The sequence below is a fragment of the Podarcis vaucheri genome (genome assembly GCF_965113315.1).
Source record: "Podarcis vaucheri genome assembly, chromosome: 5".
NCBI lineage: Eukaryota > Metazoa > Chordata > Lepidosauria > Squamata > Lacertidae > Podarcis > Podarcis vaucheri.
Window position 1 is genome coordinate 16,418,136 of NC_138763.1, and position 18,166 is coordinate 16,436,301.

The 18,166-nt window shown below is 42.7% G+C and overlaps 1 protein-coding gene across 7 annotated transcripts in view; it reads left to right on the forward strand.

The window, feature by feature from the left end:
- The window catches only part of TNIK (TRAF2 and NCK interacting kinase), a 289,071-nt gene that overhangs the window by 236,998 nt on the left and 33,907 nt on the right, over positions 1-18,166 (forward strand). For 6 of the 7 annotated variants that reach the window (XR_014220092.1, XM_082223878.1, XM_082223879.1 and 3 more), the window contains 5 exons: positions 3,990-4,154; positions 7,274-7,513; positions 12,631-12,737; positions 16,035-16,198; positions 16,595-16,692. Coding sequence is in view for 6 of the 7 variants with exons in the window: in XM_082223878.1 (XP_082080004.1) it covers positions 3,990-4,154; positions 7,274-7,513; positions 12,631-12,737; positions 16,035-16,198; positions 16,595-16,692 (774 nt within the window). In the remaining variant the exon portion in view is untranslated. The remainder of the gene's footprint in view (positions 1-3,989; positions 4,155-7,273; positions 7,514-12,630; positions 12,738-16,034; positions 16,199-16,594; positions 16,693-18,166) is intronic. The other variant, XM_082223882.1, reaches the window with a different exon arrangement.

Sequence of the window (18,166 nt, forward strand, 5' to 3'; positions counted from 1 at the left end):
TGCTTTTTATAATTGGATAATTTAATTCTCCCTGCTGGGTCAATGAGAGGCAGCCAGTATCGAAGACTGCAGGCTTAATTTAGCAAGGGGGGGTACACACGTCACTGTAGTGGCTTAGCCTTCTGTGGAGGGGAGAGGTCCTTTCAGAGGAGACAGTGGGGGATCTTTTTATTCCTTGTCAAATTACCTTTAGACTTCTTTTCATCACAACTCTGAAACAAGCAACCAATCCCTTTCTGATCAGCTTGTCAGTCCCTTCTTTTAACTGCTGCTCCAGGTTTTGTGTTGTGTAAGAGGATTTTTTGTAAGAGAATCTTCCCCGCTCAGGTGTCCCCTCCCCCTTCCCCCCCCTTTTTTTTTTTTTTGAGAAGTCATCTCAGTATCTTGGGGGCAGCCAAAGAATCAACAGAACTCTGTTCAGAAACTATTCTCTCTCTTGAATGTAGTCAGGTTGTTTAAATATAGCCAACTAACAGTCATTCCACCTAAAGTTTATCTAGTGTTTGTTTTTGCTATTTTGAGAATCTCTTTGTAGCACAACTGTAATAAGAAAACCGAAGAAGCTTGGTAAGCATCCGCTTGGTGATGGTGTAAATTTGCATATAAAGATACGAGCCTTCTTGAAATTAAACACTTGATGTGATTGTTTGCGTTTGACTCAGATCTGGAATTAGATTTTGTCTGAAATGATTCGCTTTCTTGAGGTTTCTATGTCAACATAATATCTTTTAATCAAGCGTCATCACTGGATTTTGCAGACAAGCACATTGCCTTCTCTTGCTGCCATATTGTGTCACTTTTTGAAATCTCACTTAAAGCATTTGTTTTGTCATTTGTGGTATCAGGAGAGGTAAGACTGCTCTCGGAATGCAGGTTGTGGTCACTGGGTTCTATCGCCTCTAAGCCAGCATTTCCCAAACAGAATCCCACTTATTTTCTGACATAAAACTGAAGTCTTACTTTTACGATGTAAGAACTCCTTGTCCTCTGGAGCGCCTACCACCTTGTGCTTCTGTGTGAGTCTCTGTTCAGGACCTGCCTCCTCTGAGGTCAAATCATTCTGCTGCATCTTTACATGTTGGAAAAGGCCCAGAGCTCATTTTGCATGCAGAAGGTTCCAGATTCAATCCCTGGTATTTCCAGGTAGGCAAAGACTCACTCCTGAAATCCTGAAGAGCCTCGGCCTATCACTGTATACCAGTGAGCCAGATGGACCAATGGTTTGACTGGGTATAAGGCAGCTTCTGGTGCTCCTACCCTACCATACATTATTTGGCCTGCATGAGCAGTTATCGGAACCTTTCACCAGAAGTTCCCAGATACCTGTATTGAAGCAATTGTCTGATCAGCCGGAGCTGGATGGTAGGAGGCAAAGCCAGAGCAGCAATTCATACAGAGATTCATTAGGCAGCCTCCTTTTGCAGGCAGGTGCTTCAGGCTCATAAAAGCTTGAGTCTTTTAATTCTGATTCTCTTGGCCCACCAGCAGTTTTCTAGTACACCCTGGCACACAGTTTGGAAATTTTGGCTCTAAGCTTTCATTTGCCAACGTTACCTTCTGGCTATGCACTCTTACCGCTGCCCTTGCCTTTCCGAAACCAAAAGCAGAGGTCATAGCAGTGACCTGTACGTTGTCTGTTGGTTTCATTATGCTGCCTATGCTGTACCCTCTCTGTACAGTCTTTGGAATCGCCAAAACCAAAGAGCTCATCCCTGGGAGGAGCCTGGTATTCTCCGCCCTTTGCATGCCCTCCCTGTCAACAACCTGCTCCTGTTTCTGTGGGGCTTGCTCATTTTGCTATGGCCGGAGCCACACTAGGAGATTTTTTGAACACTACGGTTCAGATTTTGCAAATGACCGCAATCCGTGATCACTGCTATTGTAATATGGCGTAAAAATGCATTTTCCTGCCTCTGATTTATAATCTCCTGGAGCTGTAGAAATGTCAGCAGTCTGCTTGGGCAGGGTTTGATGGGCTGCTTTCTGGAGGCGAGTTGGAATCTGTATGAAGCCTGTACAGCCATTTTTTTAAGAATATGTGAGTAGAATATAAATTGGTATCACAACATTCCATATATATATATATATATATATATGCTTTCGTAGATATATATATATATATATATATATATATATATATATATATAGGTTTTGGTGTCTTCGGGTGTCTTCCCGTGTAAGAGTCGGGGTGTCTGGGCGACGTTTCGACGAGGTCTCACTCGTCATCTTCAGGCTGGAGCTTTCGGCTTCTTGTTACTTGTTACAGTAACAAGAAGCCGAAAGCTCCAGCCTGAAGATGACGAGTGAGACCTCGTCGAAACGTCGCCCAGACACCCCGACTCTTACACGGGAAGACACCCGAAGACACCAAAACCTGCATTCCTGTACCCGTGAAAATCTACGAAAGCATATATATATATATATATATATATCCCAAAAGTCAATTTGGATCAAAACTGCATTCATTTTGGAGTAAATGGATGAAAACTGATCCCATTCATTGTAGGCTCTGGGGAACCTACATGCTGTAGCTATTACCTTTCTTTGTGTTCATTGTGAAATGGAAAAAAAGGACTTTCATATTTGGAAAAGCAGAAATGTACATGAGATATGTTTTTGTGGTAAGCAAAAACAAGATTGAGGAGAAATGAATAGGGTGCCAGTTTTCAAACATCTAAAAATACTTTCCATAAAGAAAAATGAAAACAGTTGTTTACTAGGACAACTGATGCCCGGGGAAATAGCTTGGAAGTAAGAGCAATTATGCTATTTCTATTAACCATACTTTTCTTGATTGCATATGTGAGATATGATACCATTGCTTGATAAACTTGAAGTAGTAACCTCACATTTCATTAGGCAAAATTTATGGTTTGTTGATCATTTGTAAGCCTTGATTGTGGTGTCCAAGTAATGAGCTGCAAGCCATTCATTACTTATACACCAAAATCCATGTTTACAAATTGTTAGATAAAGTACACAGTATTCTTCACACACCTTCCTTTCCCATCGCATCTACACACCCACAATCTTTACACATTTTCCTCATAGTTGTTAGATGTCTATTCTTTCAGCTTTTTAGTGGGAGATTGGTTTCTTTTTACTGCCTTGTGTCACAGTACAGAGTTAAGAGTGCAATGTTGCTTGTCATAAAGAAGCATATTTTAAATTGTAACGGTATACAAGGTGTCGGTTGTCTGTTTTAAAGGAATAATTCCGCACTGATCAATCGTGATGCCTGGCTTTTGTTTTATACTCAGTTGACTTCTTTTACCATGAGTGAGATGAGCTGTGCAAGAATGAGTTTGACACTGAACATTAGTCACGGGGGGCAACAGCACGGGAGATCTGTTGCATGCCCAGGCTCTGTACTCCCCCACCTGACCGACTGATTGAGCCTGCCTGGTCCATCAGGCCCACCCCCTAGGAGGCCCTGTCTCTAGGCCTGCCTTCCATTGGCATCTTTCCCACATCCAGCCATTTCATCTTCTGTGTTTTAGAACCTCTCGCCTAATCTGTTCTTGTACATTACCATTCTTTCATTTCACATGTCTTCCCTTTTCTCTCCTTCATCTGATTTCTATTTTGTTCAATGGCTTGAGTTTTTGTTTTTGAATTTTGCTTAGCTCTCCCTGCTGATTCCCACCCAGTGCTGCCCATTTGAAAACTACCCTTTCCTCAATTCAGTGAGTTCTTTGAATGCAGCAGGTAGATCTAGACATCTGCAAACACCACTTCACTGTCTGACCGCTAAGTGAAATGTATTAGCTGAACAAAGCTTGTTGTAGCATGTTCTTTTTACTGATATGAAAGTCCTCTGCAGTAGCAAAGAATCTGTGTTCAAACATTAATTGTTGGGGTATCCCTGATGTTTCAGAATGGCTGGTTGGAAATTTGAGCTGACAAAATGGCTGTACAGGCTCTAGGTGTATTATAGGCCGTGCATTCAGGTAACTTGAGATCACAGCTCCTTTCCCCCCTTGCTTTAGGTGGAGGAACGTTCCAGGCTCAACCGGCAGAGTTCTCCAGCAATGCCTCACAAGGTGGCCAACAGGATATCAGATCCAAACCTGCCTCCTCGATCAGAGTCCTTTAGTATTAGTGGGGTGCAGCCTGCTCGGACGCCGCCCATGCTCAGACCAGTGGATCCACAGGTACAGTGACTCAGTGGAGTCTCATTTTCTTCTTCTGGTCATATGCAAATAACATACGACACATGGTCCTCATTCAAGGTAATGTACTGCCTAAATGTGTTTCATCTGCCAAATATGTGTTTCATGCAATCATATTCAATATGCTGACTGTGGCAACGCTGTGATGACAGTATCACAGCCTTAGTTCAGTTTATTTGGGCAGGCTGAACTAATCTTGTAAATGCAGAGACACGTCCCAGTCAACACATCCTATTTCAGCCCCACTTTTGAAAATACTTCCTTGCACATGGTGAGATGCAATACTAGCATGCATGCATGTAGTTTAGAATGCCCAAATTATTTTGAGGGCCAACACACATTGGCCTCGTTTGCGCATAATGCTTAACCATGACTTAGCCTGAACATGCAAAAGTGCTGCCTCCCAGGGAGCAGATCACAGCTGTTTTCTTCCTACCTGGTCCTTTTAGCCCAGTGCAGCATGGCAGCTAAACCAGTGTTAGGCTTGGTATGTCATGCAAATGTGGGGTCATGGTCAAGTGCTCTCCTCCTTAACCGTGTTCTGAAGCCAAGAACAAACCAGCATGTTTGTGTGATCCCAGTGAGCCGTAATTTGGCTTCCTTTGACTTATGAGCCAGGCCATTGTGTTAACCATTTGGGTTGGGATGTGGGAGGAGCAGACTCTGTCTTCCAAGGTTAGGGTGATCACACATACATACATTCAAACAAGCAGTACATTTATTACCACCTTAAGGAAATATAGGGTAGGATGGGGAGAATGTAAGTGTCAAGCCTGCTCCAGATCTTGCCTTGGATGGGACCATTGGTCAAGTAACGAATAAACGCACCTCAGAAAGGCTATTTTAATTGTCTTGCACTATTTTAAGAGGGCTATTTTAATAGTCTTACACTGATGTGGGGCAGTAGTGCTATATATGTGGTCCATGGGGGAGGTGCATGATGTATTCGGATCAGATGATTTTATTAATAGAGACTCTACTGCCTATCTGCAAATTGCCTGATGAAAAACAAACAGCCACTGCTGAGTGGTTCTAGGGTAAGCAAGCCCTGTATTGTTTATGTTGCTTTCTCCAAACCTCATAGAACTATCAATCAAGGACGTGTTTGCATGTTATATATATTTAGGTGCATAGCTAAGTTGCTTCTAATGTACCTTTCCCAATGAATGAGACGTGCGTCTTAGGAAACACTCATCAGAGGGACAAGATCTGCAACAAGTCCCTGTCAAATGTAGCAACTCAGCTTTCAGAGTATGCTAAATTAACAGTAGCCGAATATCTGAACTTGGGAGTAAAGAAGTAGAATATTTGCATTCTCATGGTTCCATTCATAACCTGATCACCAGTTCCGTTCCAGATCATCCCTCTTCCTCCTTTGTTCCATTGATAACAAACATTGCACTGTTACGTTGTCAAAGCAGGTTTCAATCTGGACGGGCACCTGCCTGCCAAACCTACCATGTAAATTTCTCTCAATTCTCCAAAGAAAAGTACGATACACATGATAAAACATTTTTCTTCATTTTGGAGTTATCAGGTGGCATCTTCCATGAGAGAAAAGTGAAAGATTGTATATGAAACATTGGTCTGCTCCAGTATGGCAACCTTTCTGTCTCAGTTGGGACCTTTTCCTCCAACTATGCTGAAACAAAAAGTATCTGGTAGCGAGCAAAATTTTACCATAATTGCTTCTCTCCCCCACCTCCAGCTTTCTTTTCATTCATGCATGTCATTTAAAACCATCCATCTTAACAATAATTTTGCAGGAGTCAAGTTCCCTTTTAAAAGCTGATGAGGTAATGCTGAGGGACCCCCACCCCAGTACTCTAGCCCTCTTGCCCTAAATAAACCCCTATGCTTCTGTAAATGTAGTATATTTATGCACATCTTAGAGGAGGCATATAACATGGGTTGGATTAGTAAAGTGGGTAGATGCCATCATGTTCAGAAGAGACCACTGAAATGAGTAGAATTACCTGTGTTTCGTAGGCTGCAAGTGATACACAAGCTTCGTTCAGTTGATCCATTGCATGGTGATAGAAATGTAATTCAAAATCATACAGCATTGGCACTATACATTACAACTACTAACAGCAGGCACAAAAATCATTAAGTGGTCCTTCAAGGCTCTCAACAATTTTCAAGTATTCCCTGGGGTGAAAAGGTGTTTGACCTACTGGTCTACTGTATGCATCACTAAATCTGGATCCATCCTAAAGTATTTCTAAATGCAGAGCCCTCAATCTTCCAGAGAAGCAGATTGTACTTGGTTTAACATAGAGTCTACTTTACTTATGCTTTGGAAGCCAATTCACTTCCACAGCGTAAAAATACACATTTGTAGCTTGCTCCTTCCTTCCTTCCTTCCTTCCTTCCTTCCTTCCTTCCTTCTCCTTCTCTTCCCTGTCTTTCTTCCTTTCTTTTGGCAACTCAGTGCAACTAAAAACAGAGGAGCACCAGCCCTGCAAATAAGTCTCTATACATGGTTTATAACAATTCTTTATAGATATATACCACATAGCAGTGGCAATGCAATAAAAGCTAACAATTTTTGGCAGCTCATCAGAGCCTGAAACTCCTGAAAACAGCCACTTCTTCTTTGCATTTTTCTTTGAAACATGAAGCTAAAATGTCACACCAAACCAATCACTGCACTGCTGCACCAATACATAAAAGCCTGGGGAAAATCAGGTCTCCATTATGTTTTTGGATATGCCTGCAAAAACCTTTCTCTTTTTTTTGAAAAAAATCTCATGTATTTTCTTAAACCATTTCACAAATAACACATGATCATATAGTTAACAATTATATCATAACAATTATATGTAGAGAGGGGTAGAATTAAGGCTACATGAGGAATCTCATATTTGGCATTTCCTGACCTCATTCTGCTTAATATTGTAAACTTTGAATCTTCTTATTACATTTTTGAATGGAATTTAAAAAAAAAAGAAAAGCAAACCAAAATAAATGTGGAACAAAGTTTTTTTAAAAGAAAAAGAAAAAGAAAAATTGCTTTGCAACTAGTCATTTTTTAAAAACACAAAATTACATTTATTTATTTTTCCCTACTGATGGTTTTGTTTTAACTTGGTGCATAGATTCCACATCTGGTCAGTGTGAAATCCCAAGGACCTTCCTTGCCAGCCTCTCAGTCACTGCATGAACAGCCCACAAAGGGAATGGCTGGGTTTCAGGAGGCTCTGACGGTGACCTCTCACCGCACTGAGATGCCAAGGCAGAACTCGGACCCCACCTCCGAAAACCCTCCTCTCCCCCCTCGTGTTGAAAAGTTTGACCGAAGTTCTTGGTTACGACAGGAGGAAGACATTCCACCAAAGGTAAAAATGAGGTCACTGCTAACTTGCAAGGTGTGGAGTAGAGTGTAGCTCAGTTCCTCTGCAATGGCGCATTAGGCCTTATTTTTCACACTTTATTGGGGGTTCATCAGCACTGGTGCCTCCCACAATGTGTACGGATCTGGGCAGGCATGTCCCCTAAATTCTAGAGAGCATGCAACAGGGGCTCTGGTGGGAAGGGAGTGTAGCTTTCTGACTGAACACATGCTTTGAGTGCAGAAGTTTCTAGGCTCGGTCGTTGGCATCTCCACTTAAAAGGGTCAGATATCAGATGCGCAGAAGACCTGTGCCTGAAACATTTGGAACCTACAGTCAGTCAGATCAGGCAGTGCTCTAGCAAATGGGTGGATATTAGCATGACCTGGAATACGACAGTTGACTGTATTCCCTGGTAGGCCATATCTTCCTGGTGCAGGTCCACTGCACATTTAGAGAAATCCATCTGCCATGTAAAATGTTAACTGGCCCTTACTTATAGATCAGAGTGGGCCTAACATTATCCCTGCCATGGCCTCCATCGCAGCTAAGTGAGCCAGCACAAAAGGTAAAGAATTTGGGTCCCTCCCCCCCTCCCCCTGGGACGCAGAGCCTAGGACTTGCTGATCAGAAAGTCGGCAGTTCGAATCCTCGTGATGGGGTGAGCTCCCGTTGCTAAGTCCCAGCACCTGCCAAGCTAGCAGTTCGAAAGCACGTCAAAGTGCAAGTAGATAAATAGGTACCGCTCTGGCAGGAAAGTAAACGGTGTTTCCGTGTGCTGCTCTGGTTTGCAAGAAGTGGCTTAGTCATGCTGGCCACATGACCCGGAAACTGTACGCCAGCTCCCTCGGCCAATAAAGCGAGATGAGCGCTGCAACCCCAGAGTCGGTCACGACTGGACCTAATGGTCAGGGGTCCCTTTACCTTTACCCCTCCCCCTAGTAATTGTCCCAAGCAAGTTCTGTACTCCTGCAAAAAAATCTACTTAACAGAAAGTTAGCTCAGTCAGTAGAGCATGAGACTCTCTGGGTTCAAGCCCCACATTGAGCAAAAGATTCCTGCACTGTGGGGGGTTGGACTAGACAGCCCTTCGTGGTCCCTTCCAACTCTACAATTCTACAGAGACTTTAAAATTTCACAGAGAAGAAGTTGGAGACTAGTCAGATCTACTAGTACATATTAGCCATTGGGTAGACAAAGAGTATCCTGTGATACTCTGCCTAAAATAGGTTGTTACACAAGAGGCTTCTCGCAACTGTAGAAAGAGTGGAGACCTTTGATGGTGCCACCTCCCCTAGCATTGTTGAAATGGCCCTCAGGGATTATATGACTTGGGCCCTTTTATACACTTTCATGCCAGGGCACAAGCAAACATCAGTGAGGTATAATTCCAAGTCTTGGCACTGGTGCAGATTTTATACCCTTGCACCAGACCCCCCAGTATTATGGACTAATTTTGTGAGTCTTGGATGTAGCGCCCCAGGCTATAGCATCAACCAACAAGACAAATGTGAGAATATGCACTGCATCAACAAATTAGAAGTGTTGGCCACTCTTCTCTGGCATATATGGAAAACACTGTTAAATAATATGACAAAGGTCCTTTACTGAAATCAGAATAAATCATCGCCTCTCTATCTTGGCTTCTGTTAGAAGCATAAAACTTGCCATACTGGATCAAATCTTTAGGCTTTCTAGGTTGACGTCATGTATCCAGATGTAATCAATACCCGGTGGAGTGTTCTGTAAGGGTTCCAGAAGTTTTATACCTTAATGATGTGATGGCAGTAGCTCTTTAATTAACAGTGCAATCCCATACGTATAAGTCCCATTGAGTTCAGTGAGGCTTTCTCTCAGGTAAGTGGGTATAGGATTGCAGCCTCTTTTCCAATATAGTAATGCACTTACCTTGTTTCTAATCGTCTTTCAGTTTTTTTGGATGTATTACAACATGGCTGTTAAAAGCTTCTTCTGTGCTGATTCAGCCCTTTGCCTCAGATCATGTGGTTACGAAAAAGAAAAGATCTAGCTAATTCATGTGATGTGGTGACATTGGCTGTAATTTCCCTAAGATGTAAATGCACCAAAGCAACAATTTGCACTGATGATAAGAAAAGTTTGTAGACAACAAAGTGATTTATGATGTCAGCCTATAATGCCTTAGTTGGTAGATTTGAATTTCAGTCTGCGGTTGATTACAAAATTCTTCCCAAATTATTAAAATGTAAATGTTGCATCTTAGTTAGTCTATATGGATAAATAGCATTGAATTATCTGTGAGCAACCAGGCCCAATTCAAGTTGTTAGCACTAGTGTAAACAAAGTAGTGCCAGGTTACCTAAGGAACTGCTTTGCCCCATATATCCCTGCCCTCCTCACATGGGGCACTGCTGAGAGTACCATATGCCCCAGAGGTGTTCTTAGCTTGTACTAGAAATGGCTTTTAGTATTGCAGCTCCAGCCCTCTGGAATGACTTAGCAGCCAGAATTATATTTAAGAAGGCTTATGTGTGACTTTGTCATTTCCACAATATTAATTGTGCATCTGTACAAATGGTTTTAATGGTTTTTTAGAATTTGCATTATTTTTATTTACCATATTTTTACTCCGTTCACACACGCTGATGGTCTCAGACTGTGAAGCAGTTTATAATTTCATGAAATTAATGAATCAACCAACGGCTTGGGGGTCAGGGACTTAAAACAATTGCCATCCCTGTGCCGACTTACCTGACCTTAAGCTTGGCAGGGGAGGCCCTGCTGGTGGCTCTGCTATCAGTGGGAACTGTCACCCACAGCAGCACTGAATTCCCTTACCTGGTATAGTGAAAACATTTTTGTTCACCCAGGCATTTGGTACTTGAAGAGCGGTCATAGCTTTTTAGCAGCGGTTGTTGTATATGTGAATCTGGAACACATGGCTGTTCCTACACAGAAGTGCTTTGCATCAAGTAGTTTGATTGCATTTGAAGCAGTGGTACATGTGACGAGGCAATTTCTGTAAACTCAGAGGTGAGCTGACCATAAAACAATACTGTCGTCATTCCTCATGGAGTCCAGTTCAGATGCATTTCTTGTTTGAGCCGCAATACATAACAAGTTTTCAAGAGAGAGAAATTAAATGTATATATATATATAAATTTGCCATGCGACAGCATGCAATTAATACAGTCAACTCCAAGGTCTAAAAACATGGGGGTTTTTCGCCAAGGGCAGTGCTAAAGTCACCACTTTCTGGTTGTCTTGGAAAAGGAGGAAGCTCAGTGCTTTGCATGCAAAAGGTCATGGATAAATCTATGAACTAAATGAACTTGATGCAGTGGGGCAGCATTTAATGGGCATTGCAATATCTTCCATGTAAAACAGAATGAACAGAAAAGCGAGAAGAACAAGAGTTTCCCTCAGACTGTTTTTCCTTAAGACAATTAAATAATTTTCAAGGTGTTGCCAATAGTCGAACATGCACCAGTAGGGGGCAGCGCTTGCGAGCCTAAGAAGGCGAGTTATGCTTCTGTTGGTCTGTTTTTGAATTCCTCCTGGACAGCAAACTTCCAGGATCCATAGCAGGCTGGGAAATCATCTGGACTATGCTCCAATCCCAGGTATTTAACTTACCTAGGAGGATACCTGAATTTTATTTTCACTACCAGAAGTCAGCAACCTATATGGGCTGCCAGGCAGGATCTGGATTTCTGAGAATCTCTGCTTTCATTCATTTGGATGGATGCTAGAAATTGTGGAAGGGCAGACAATAATATTGCCCCACCCATCACCATGGCTCCTTACACGTTGAGGAATGCTGTGTTGAATTTTTGTCGGGTTCGGTTCTTCACCCGCAAGCTTCCACATAAAGGCCAACGGGCATACACCAAAGGAAACAATTTTGTGCTGCCTGAAGTACGGTATACTCCCATCTTCCCTCTAGACAAGTGCTTTGCCAAAGGAGATGGAGGCATGCCACAAGTTGCAATGTGGCTCCCCCCCCCCAAAAAAAAATAATCCTGGGAATTATAGTTCTCCGGCATCTCCAGGTAGTGTCAGGTAGTGTTAGTCATTGCAGACAGTACAAAGCTAGATAAACAAATGGTCTGACTCCTTCCTATTTTTTCCTATTCTTTGGGGGGGTATGGTGATGATGATTATTATACACCACCCTATACCCGGAGGAAGGACGTGGGTGGCGCTGTGGGTTAAACCATAGAGCCTAGGACTTGCCGATCGGAAGGTTGGCGGTTTGAATCCCCACGACGGGGTGAGCTCAGTCCCTGCTCCTGCCAACCTAGCAGTTCGAAAGCATGTCAAAGTTCAAGTAGATAAATAGGTACCACTCTGGTGGGAAGGTAAACGGCATTTCCGTGTGCTGCTCTGGTTTGCCAGAAGCGGCTTAGTCATGCTGGCCACATGACCGGAAGCTGTACACCAGCTCCCTTGGCCAATAAAGCGAGATGAGCGCTGCAACCCCAGAGTCGGTCATGACTGGACCTAATGGTCAGGGGTCCCTTTACCTTTATACCCAGAGGTAGTCTCAGGGTGGTTCACAACAAGACCACAACATATAATATCAAACCAAAAGCAATAACCCAATTAACCCCTCCCCCCCAAATGCCTGTAGTACAGATACACGCATGTGCACACCTCTGTTCATAGCTGCTGTGTGTGTGTGTGTGTGTGTGTGTGTGTGTGTGTGTGCAAAGCAGCAACAAACAAGTTTTACGAAGGGGTGCTGTTCCACTGCCCAGTACTGTTCCACTTGACTTCTGCAACAGGTAAGGCCAATCTAGATATCCCTAATCCAGGCTTCCTTTCTAATGTGTAAATAGCTAACGTAACAATGCACAGAAGAAAGAAAGTCAGCGTTTACTGCTGCAGGGAATGAACTGTCCTCAACTCAGTTAAAATATCTCCCATATTTTAGCCTTTGAAAGTGCTGGGTGTTGTTTGTAATTGCTTTATTTAAAAATATTTTCTATTTTGGGGTGATATTTTTTAAAAAAAACAACAACAACCCTTCATGCTTGCAGACTTTACCAAAGCTCTGGTCTTTCCCAGTTTGCTGGTGTGAACTGTGGGCCTGATTGTAAGAGCACAGCCTCAATAGCATTTATGTTTGTGTCATCTTATAGGTGCCTCAGCGAACTACTTCCATCTCACCTGCATTAGCTCGGAAGAACTCTCCAGGGAATGGTAATGCACTAGGACCTCGACTAGGATCACAGCCAATAAGGGCAAGGTAATGCCAACCAAGAAGGAAAAGCTCCCCCTGTCGACTTCAGAACACAAGCATAGAATCAGAGGAATCTCCCTATCTCCCAAGTTTACTGAATTATGTATAGCATAACAGAGGCATCTGCATATCTAAAATTTTGTATTTATAAGTACCACCTTTTCTATCCATATGCACATACACAAAGAGAGAATGAAGGGAACAATAGTCTTGTACCCACATTTACCTCTTATGTGCTTTTTCTTTCCACTTTCTTCTCATTTCTGTGCTATTACCTCAAATAAATGAGTTATCTCAAACTGTTGTTGAGAGGTAGGCACCTTCCCCCAGCAACTGTAATGATAAAGTAGAAACTGGGGGGATGGCTGAAGGATGTATCAAGGACAAGGTTTGAAGGTACACAAAGGTACACAAAGACTTAATTAATGCTATAGTTGCTGGTTCAGCCTGTGTCTCCTCTACTGATTCTGATTTATTTATTTATTTATTTATTTATTTATTTATTTACAATTCTATTATTGTCCTTCATCCGAACATCACAGGGTGGTTTACAATATAAAAACACACAACAATGCAGACCATGACATCAAACAAAAACAATCGCCCCCCACACACAAAGTTTAAAAGGCCATTGATTGTTTAATTAGCCAAAGGCCTGGGAGAAGAGGAATGTTTTTGTCTGGTGCCTAAAGACATGTAATGAGAGCCTCCCAAGGAAGAGTATTTCATAAAGGTGGAGCCACCACAGAAAAGGCTCGTTCTCGTGTTTCCTTCCTCTGGATTTCTCACAGAGAAGGCACATGAAGAAGGGCCTAAGATGATGTCCGTGGGTCAGGGGGAGTTCATATGGGGAGAGGCAGTCCCTGAAGTATTGAGTTCTTGAGCCGTTTAAGGGTTTATAGGTCAAAAGCAGCACTTTGAATTGGGCCCAGAAACTAATTGGCAGCCAGTGCAGTCAGGCCAAAATTGGCAATATATGCACAAACTGTGTTGCCCCAGAGAGCACCCTAAACGCTAAATTCTGCACCAGCTGAACTTTCTAAACCAGAGGCAGCCCCATGTATAACAAACGTGATCTAACCTAGATGTTACAATAGCATAGACAAAAGAGAAACCAGTAGGAGAACACTTCAATCTCCCAGGACATTCTATACAAGATCTCAAAGTAGCTGTTTTACTACAAAGGAATTTCAGAAATAGACTGGAAAGAGAAGCTGCTGAATTGCAACTCATTACCAAACTTAAAACCATGGAGAGACCTGGTCTGAACAGAGACATTGGATTCTTATCTCATTATACATGACTAAGCCATTTCTCACCTTCTCACCCCTTGCCTTTTCCTGTAAGACCTATTACAGTCGTTAAGAGTCATCAACAGGCTCATCTCAGCTATCTGCCAATCTCCCATTCCCACCACCCTTCTGAGTAATACCCCTCCCCACCTTCTCACTATATAGAAGGATCTGGCAAGTTCTGTTTCAGTGTATCTGAAGAAGTGTGCATGCACACGAAAGCTCATACCAAGAACTAACTTAGTTGGTCTTTAAGGTGCTACTGGAAGGATTTTTTTTATTTTGACTATGGCAGACCAACACGGCTACCTATCTGTAATAGACAAAAGAAGTTAGGCTATCCCAGCCCAGATAGGGAGGTTTGGACTAGCAGCAAATCAAAATGAGTATTAGCACAGTCTCCTGCAATTCAGTGCCTCTGACAGTTGTAAAATAGTCCACCTGGAAGTGCCTGTAGGCTTGCAGCTATCTCAAGATAAACCCAGCAGTTACCTCTTGGTGCGGCTGCCAAGGCGTGAAATGTAATGTGTGCCAAAGCACTGTTTCTCTTCAGGAGGGAGCCAGAACAAGAGTTATTGTATAGCTGGCAAATGAAGTGTTGAATATCAGCCTGCCTGCAGCTTGAAATAAGCTAAGATATAAAACCACTAACATCAGGGAATAGGAGTCCAGCAGCTATCATCCACTGTCGTATTTGCAGCTGCTAAAGAAGAAATGTTTTGGAATGAAAGAATTAACCTGCAGCTAGCTGGTTTACTTAATTTTTTGTTGTGTTTTCAGTACTGTAAATGAAAGTCATTTTGGATTATGCCATCTGTCTTCCCTGTCCCCAAGCGATGTGTGTAACTGTAGGAGACATGTACATATGCAATGGTTTGCGCCATAATATAAGTAAATCAAATGGTTATCAGTGATGTATGCTTTATTATGATGTGCCGTTTGCTAATCCTCTCTTGCATGTCATAGGAAGGTCATGTCTGTGTTGCTGTTATGCTTATTTAACATATGCAGCCCCCCCCCAACAAGAATATTCAAGGCTTTCTTAGCAATATTCTCAGCAACTTCACAAAGCAATAATTCCCAGAATGCCTTGCTAGAAGTCATAGTGGTTAACCAGCAGAGATTTGTAGGCCTGATTCAGATGAAACAGAAAACTGTAGTTTCCTAACCATGTGAGCAAGCTGCAACATGCCTCAGGCTTGTTCCCTCCCTTCTCTTCCTTATTCACACCTGCAAAGAGGAGATCAAAAGCTTCCCTGTGCTATATGATGCGTTTAAACTGTATTTAGTGAACAAATCATGATCCAAGTTTCGATCCAACAGGGAACTGCAATGATTTAAAATCGGAAGAGAAAGCTTCTAATCTCACATCTGAACTGAGCAGGAGGTTTTTTCTTGAGTTAGGAAGGTGTCAGGTTTGCTTATCACCTGTGCCCAAGGGTGCCAGCTCCTGGGGGACGAGGCACTGTGCCCCCCATCTTTTTTTTTTAAGGTTCCAGGCCCCCTCAATGTTCAGAAGGTCCCCTGCACAACATCTGGACATCAACGCGGTGTCATGTGCAGGCCCTCTCAGTCCTCTGCCTCTGAGATTCCAAGGTTTAGCATAAGGAGTGCCCAAGATTTTGTCTACAAAACCTGGTCAAAAAGTTATTTGTAGTGATGTATGAAAATACTCCTGATTGAGGACAAAGGAGACATCCATGTATGAGTTAGAGAAGGGTGTGTGTGTGTGTGTGTGTGTGTGTGTGTACGTACACCACTTGATGGTTAAAAAAACCAAAACCCTCTAAAAGTGGTTCATAAAAATGTTAGAAAAAGTCATTAAGTTTATTTTTTAAAACATTAAAATCTACACTAGCTAAAAAGAAATAAAACATGTAGCTTCTCTATGTCTGGATAGGCTTGCCTAAACAAAAATGATGCCACGGCACCTAATTTCTACTCGCTTCACTTCACAAAACACTTCCTAAAAGACACATGAAGAGTGACACCCAATCCTTCTCCTCTCTAGTAACCCTGACCTACGGAGAACAGAGCCTATAATAGAAAACCCCTTACAGAGGACAAGCAGCGGCAGCTCTTCCAGCTCAAGCACCCCCAGCTCACAGCCCAGTTCCCAAGCAGGCTCCCAACCTGGGTCCCAAGCTGGTTCTAGTGAACGTAACAGAGTCAGAGGTAAGACATGTCTTCCTTCCTTCCTTCCTTCCTTCCTTCCTTCCTTCCTTCCTTCCTTCCTTCCTTCCTTCCTTCCTTTTGCATTCTGCCAAGTCCAACACTCTACCCATCGGACTGGCATCTTGTGAAACGAAACAAACATTGTAAAACAACACAAAACCATGTTTCCGTCTCAACTGTGAACATCTCTGTCCCTAGCACTGGCATAGACCTGCTTTGAAAGTCTCGTGATTTGCATGGTGCAGGATCAGTTCCTCCCGAGAGAGCTTTTCAGTGGATCCTGAAGCAAATAGAGAAGGAATCAGCTACCTGGAAGTAAAGCTGTTCTCATTGGTGAGAGGTATGGGGGTAGGAAGGCCATTAATCCAATTTGTGCCTTCTTTGCTCTTTGCCCAGGAAATGCCAAGCCTGAAGTTTCCCCCATCCTCCCGCACGAGCCAGCTAAGATAAAACAGGAAGACAGCAAGGACATGACGCGACCAAGCCGACCTGCTGTGAGTTTTAAATGTGTTTTGTGATAGACTTTTGCCAATGGAAGTGGAGTTTTTCCTTCAGGCCACAATCTTTTGAGAACGAGTCAAAAAAGAGTCAAATGCCGCTGCTCATCTCCCCACTGACCCCAGTTCAGTTTTGAGTGTAAGAAGAGACTGTAGAAGACAGGACTATTTAGAGAAAGGGTGGTTTGAGTTTTCCCCAGTTCGGTAAAAACCTTCAGCATAGGAATAACTGAAAACATGGTGCATATCAGTGGCTGGGGCTATTTGTATGAAGTCATACTTCTTAGTGGAGTTAATACCTTTGAAGGACGTTTTAGTCTCAAGGTTAATCTGATAGAGAAGACATGACATGGTGCAGTCTGCAAGCACGTGCTAATGGTTCCTGTGTTTGTCAAGAGCCAGACTGATTTAGTATTTAGAAGACCAAGGAAGGTGCATGATGCTGTTAAAAGGTCATTGGTTTTAAAGAAGGAAAGCCAGAAATCCAGACAGGTCATTGCTGGGCTCACCTGTGCAAAATGATGCTGCCCATTTCAGAGAGTGCAAGATAAAAAGATGTACTCTCAAGGAACGGTGTGGAGAAGCAGAAGGCTGAAGCTGCTCCCATTCAAGGGTCTAAACTTTAGGCAAGATAGTGATGGGGTTGTTTCAGGGGCAGAAGGGGCAGAAACACATAATGGCAGGCAATCCCAGGCCATTCGTCCACATCAGCCAGGCAAGATAGTTAAATCAATATCCCAATTTCTGACCAATGGCAGGCATGGGGAAGTGTCACAAGGATGTCTTTCTTCAAAGTCCACCTAGCTGCCTCACATGCCCTAAGAATGCCGGCCCTAACTTGGTAGTGTCTAGTTACAATAATTTTTATTGCAAACTTCACAAAAGCACACAGCAAACCTATCCAGAGTGCTTGCCCCTGGTTTAGTTTTGTGTTCGACTATTTGTATTTCTATACTGGCAGAGGGCATGGGAGGAATTTCCATTTAGCCTCTTATGAACGTGTATCTGCTGTTTTGTTGATGTGTGTTTTTTCCTTTTCACACTTCACAGCACTGAGCTAACAATTTTGATTTTATTTCTAACCTGCTTGCCTTTCCTCTGGCATTTTCCTGTCCTGATCTGTTTCCTCTGATGCTGATTAATCTTCCCTTACTCCCAGAGCTATAAGAAAGCAATAGATGAGGTTAGTGATATCTTTTCTTAGTTGGTCATGCCTTTGCAGGGGTGACTAGTTAGAGCTTAACATCAAACCATATTTTCTTGGTTGCTGACATTCAAAAAGGTGATACTGCAATCATGATTCCAGATGAAAGATTTTATATAGAAATAGAAAGCTGCTCAGGAAAAAGAAGGGTGGGGTGTAGCCTAGGTGTAAAACTTCTATTTTACTTTGGGTTGGGCTCTATGAAATCCTTTCTCTCACCAGAAAAGTAACTCTCCATCTTTGCAAAACCACTATTCATGTGTGCAA